Here is a 4,779-nt window from a genome sequence, read left to right as displayed (position 1 = left end):
ACAGGTAGCTAAACAAGGTGTATAGATGTGAACAAATGTAATGTGAAACCAGTGTACACTACACTAAACTAATTGTAAACATGTTTACTCTACACGGCGTTTGGTGTGAACACGGCCTAAGACATTGTATTCAAAATTTATAAATATAGTGATAAAGTTGTCATTGTCTTTTAGTACAGAAACAACTTTATCCTTTTTCAGAAACGAACATAAATACACAGATTTATTCCGGCAGTCATCAGTCATACCAATAAAGATTACCCAAGATCATTTGGAAAAATTAGAACTATGGATTTTAATATGGAACAATATCCAAAATGTGCCTTGAGGAACACATTTTTTTATCAAATGACTAAGCTTAACCAATTGTGTTGATTTGGAAAGTATAGGAACATAGAATAATTGTTTGAAAACTATAGAGCTATTATGTGTATTCAAACTTGCTAGGGGTATAGGGGAGGATTGAGATCTTAAAAAACATGTTTTTTTCTATGTTGTGCTGTTATGCTATTGTTTCTGAAAAAGGGAGAAGGTTTGGATCCATTAAAAACGTGTAATCCCGCTGCAAATGTTTGCACCTGTCCCAAGTCAGGAATCTGATGTACAGTAGTTGTCGTTTGTTTATGTAATATATACGTGTTTCTCGTTTCTCGTTTTGTTTATATAAATTAGACCGTTGGTTTTCCCGTTTGAATGGTTTTACACTAGTAATTTTGGGGCCCTTTGTAGCTTGTTGTTCGGTGTGAGCCAAGGATCCGTGTTTAAGACCGTACTTTAACCTATAATGGTTTACTTTTTAAATTGTTATTTGGATGGAGAGTTGTCTCATCAGCACTCACACCACATCTTCCTATATCTATTAACACTTCAAATAGTTTGCGCCTGTCCAAAGTCAGGAGCCTCTGGCCAGTGTTAGTCTGGTATTATTCCTTTTTTTAGTTTCTTGTGTATAAATCGGAGTCATTGGCACTGAATAAGTATGCATATTTGTCTAGGGGCGAGCTGAAGGATGCCTCCGTGTGCGGTAGTTTCTCGCTACATTGAAGACCCAATGGTGGCCTTCGACTGTTGTCTGCTCTTTGGTCGGGTTGTTGTCGCTTTAACATCATTTCCATTCTCAATTTTAAAGTAATAAATTTTCATAAAAATCATTGTATTTTCGGAAAAATTAATAACATTTCGTAATTTTAACATATGCAAAACATGTCTCAGCTTCGAAACGAGCCATCATCCAAGTTTACTATGTGGACTGAGCTACAGAAGAAAACGTTACCATTACCAAATATGGAGAAACAATTGCGCATATTGCCCTAATTGACAAAGTAATTGTAATTTAATCAATTACATTAAAAATAATCGGACCCATCTCTGATTGAAATTCATTGGTTTGAAAGCAAACTTGTTTTGGCATTAGTCATAATATTACTTCCCGCACAGTAGAATTCACATGAAGTGTGTATGATATTAAACCGTCATTTTTTGAAAATTCGGAAAAAGGTTTTTGTTTTGTTTTGAACCTTGTTATGCAGACGCCTCAGTACTAATAGATTATTGCTCACATAAAACAAATGTGGTGAAAGAGTTTTGAGATTGTTTAAGGTGCTGATACATGTAATGCATTTTCAGATTTGTATTACTATATTCCATATACATGTGGTCCTTTTAAAGATATCAAATTAACACACAATTGACGTTTAACAGCAAGATCAATGCATTTTCACATTGTTTAACCAGTATCACAGGAATGAAAATACAAGACTAGCATAACAAGATCTGATTTTTTTGTATGCACCCCTCGCTGCGGTTTCTCACTACATATAAGATTGAGAAAATATAAACTATTTCATAAAATCCACCAAAAGGGTCAACTTAATGCCTCGATCCTTAGGAAACGTCACCCTCCGTCAATAAACGGCAAAAAGACAAACGTAGTCAACAAACAACTGATAGTAAACTAAAGACTGGGTAGTTTCGAACTCAACAAAAAGTATTAACATATTCTAGAAGTTAATGGTAGAAAATTGTTTAACACATAGTGAGAACAGAAAGCAGTCTATGGTTTGTGCTATTATTTGCCAATAGGTTACACCATTTATTGTCGCAGTATAACATTAGTTAGTATTTTTGGAGAAAATCTTTTTTTAATCAAATACGTTGGTACTGACTTGGTATATAACAGTTGAGCATCTAGCTCAAATACAAAATTTCAATCTTAGTACATGTATCTATGATGAGTTTATTTGAATTATTCTGACGTGTACATAAACTTAACCAGATAAAAAACAGGCCATTTGCCAGACTGGGTTTAATGTTGAATTTATGATATTGTACATTTTTTTTTATAAGCGTACGCACCGAGTGCTGCGCCACCAACAGCGATTGCTGCTCCTCCTGCACCAACGATTGTACCAGCAGCAATCACCGGGATAGTAAGATCAAAAATAGCAGAAAAAATTCCACACGTTAGTGCTCCAACGGATGTACTTTTAAGCAAGGTGCGAAGTATACCTCCTCCGTTTTCTACCTCTTTTTCTGCGGCGGCAGCTACTTTTTCTACTGGGATTCTCGTGTCGACGAGTGCGCGTTCGGCGATAATTTCATCAAACGCTTCATTGAGCGTTTGTAACAAGTTATTGTTGTAATAAGAATGTTGATTTTGTAATAACATCTTATTAATTGCAGAGTACATTTCAATCCATTCACATTTAGAATCTTTTGACCGATTGTTGACAAATATATACCGCTCACCGCATTTCTTTGCAAAACTTTTGAATTCTTGTGCTGCAGTCTCTAAATAGTTTTTCTTTGTTGTATTATGATATTCTAAGTCATCTCGTCCTGTTAAAACAATAATTGTCCAATTGTATAGATTTTCACCGATAATCTTTAAAAACTTTTCAGCTGCTTCAATATCTTCTTTCGTATACCTTCCAATTCTGATCATGTACATGATGATATGTGGTCCTGGTACTACCAACGTCATACATTTTATTAGTTCAAGCTTGAGATCATCATCTTCCATTAGGTTGTCAAACAATCCCGGCGTATCGACAATTTTGATATATTGATCTTTCCATCTTATTTTGCCAGTTTTTCCTTTTTGAGTTACTGATTCACTTGAACTGCTTGATTCAAACCATCTGTGACCCATCATTGTATTTCCAGTTGAACTTTTACCTCCCCCTGTCTTTCCTATCATTATTATTCGAATTGCGTTTTTCCAATCAATTTTTGAAGCCTGTAAAAAAACGGAAGTTTGTTTTCAATTGTGTATTCCAATTCTGCGATATGAGCTCATATATATCGTTTGGATACTTTTTTAAATGAAATAGCTAACTGTATTAAGAAGAAAATATAATTGCCATTTCTAAAAAAAATAACAGTAAAGGTATATATATATATATATCTTACGGACACGATAAGAAAGACATCAACAATTATTCTGTTGGGATAAAAGATACAACAACAAAAAAACTCAAATATTTAATTTCATGTCATTGAATTTAGATGTATTGATGTAAATCTTATGAAGGTAAACATTTTATAGAAAAAGCACTAAATTTAAAGATAAGATAATGGTAAACGATGTAATAAACAGGCATAAATCCATCTATGATAACGATTAGATAAGTGTATTGCCAAACCTATATTTTGACATAATACATGCAGGTAAAGTACATTTTGTAGGTTAGTAGATTCAGTTAGAAATAAGCAGCAATCACATTTGAGCTTATTTAATTATGTGCAATAGGAGTACTTTCGCTAAAAAGCACTTCAAAGTATTACACCACACACGAGGATAAATTTATAAGTGCTTCTTGGATAAACGAAGTAAAACAACTTCAATATATAAGATATATATATATATATATATAAGTAATGCATCACATAACTACGCTTTATACTAGCTAAAGTTTAATCGCCGAACATTACTTGACATTATGGTTACAAAATATACTTTGATGCCAACATATTTTGTATCAGATAGTTTTGGTTTTCAATAGATTAGATGTTAATATCCAAATTAGGAAACGAAGTACGAAAGTCAACTAAGACACTTAGTTCGGCTAGTTTTTGAATGCGCTTCTCGCTCTATCCTTTTATGTTCACATTGGCCGTAATGTATATTTAAACTCTACTTTTAACGATCATATCTCAATTTGACATAATAATTATTTAATGTGATGCATCTACCCTTTTGGACTCCTTTCAAAGGTCACATGAAGGTTTTGTCGTTCGAACTTTAGCCTTGGTATCCTGTTGTCATGACAGTTAAAAAACAACAAGAACAACTGTGAGCAGGACTCGTAAACTGACTTTGGCGCTGCTAAATACGACTTGAAACTTTTTATATGCCAGTTGGTATGTTTTTATTGCTTATTTGTATTGTACAATGTTTAACGATATGTTATTTGGTATGTAAAAATGATGTAATTGTTACAATACTTGTCTGCATAAATATGAACTGATAAAAGTTTGATTGATATTCATTCACTGGTAAAAGAGATTTTATGATGCGGGATTTTAACACCTATAGTTATGGAAAGGCAAAGCTCACGTTTTTGTATTGGAAACATGAGAAATCCTTTTCATCGTTTTAAAATAAGAGGTGCATAAGATGTACACAAATCCGTGTAAGTTTGATTAAAATCCATTTAATTATTTATATGTGGTGGATATGGTGGCGTAGGTTCAGCTTTATAATATGAAGAGCTAATTTCAATTTATTCTCAGTGGCATGTATCAATCTGATAACGACTAGACATAGGGGATCAACAA

At 33.3% G+C, this 4,779-nt stretch overlaps 1 protein-coding gene across 1 annotated transcript; it reads right to left on the bottom strand.

The window, feature by feature from the left end:
* Positions 1-2,317: 2,317 nt before the first annotated feature.
* LOC134717705 (GTPase IMAP family member 4-like) lies at positions 2,318-3,199 on the bottom strand. Its single transcript, XM_063580198.1, has one exon. It carries the CDS (start codon positions 3,197-3,199, stop codon positions 2,318-2,320), a length of 882 nt encoding a protein of 293 aa, XP_063436268.1.
* Positions 3,200-4,779: the final 1,580 nt, after the last annotated feature.

Source organism: Mytilus trossulus, chromosome 5 (genome assembly GCF_036588685.1).
Source record: "Mytilus trossulus isolate FHL-02 chromosome 5, PNRI_Mtr1.1.1.hap1, whole genome shotgun sequence".
NCBI classification, from domain to species: Eukaryota; Metazoa; Mollusca; class Bivalvia; order Mytilida; family Mytilidae; genus Mytilus; species Mytilus trossulus.
The sequence above is the reverse complement of the archived record's forward strand: the minus strand, read 5'-3'. Positions and strand labels throughout refer to the sequence as shown.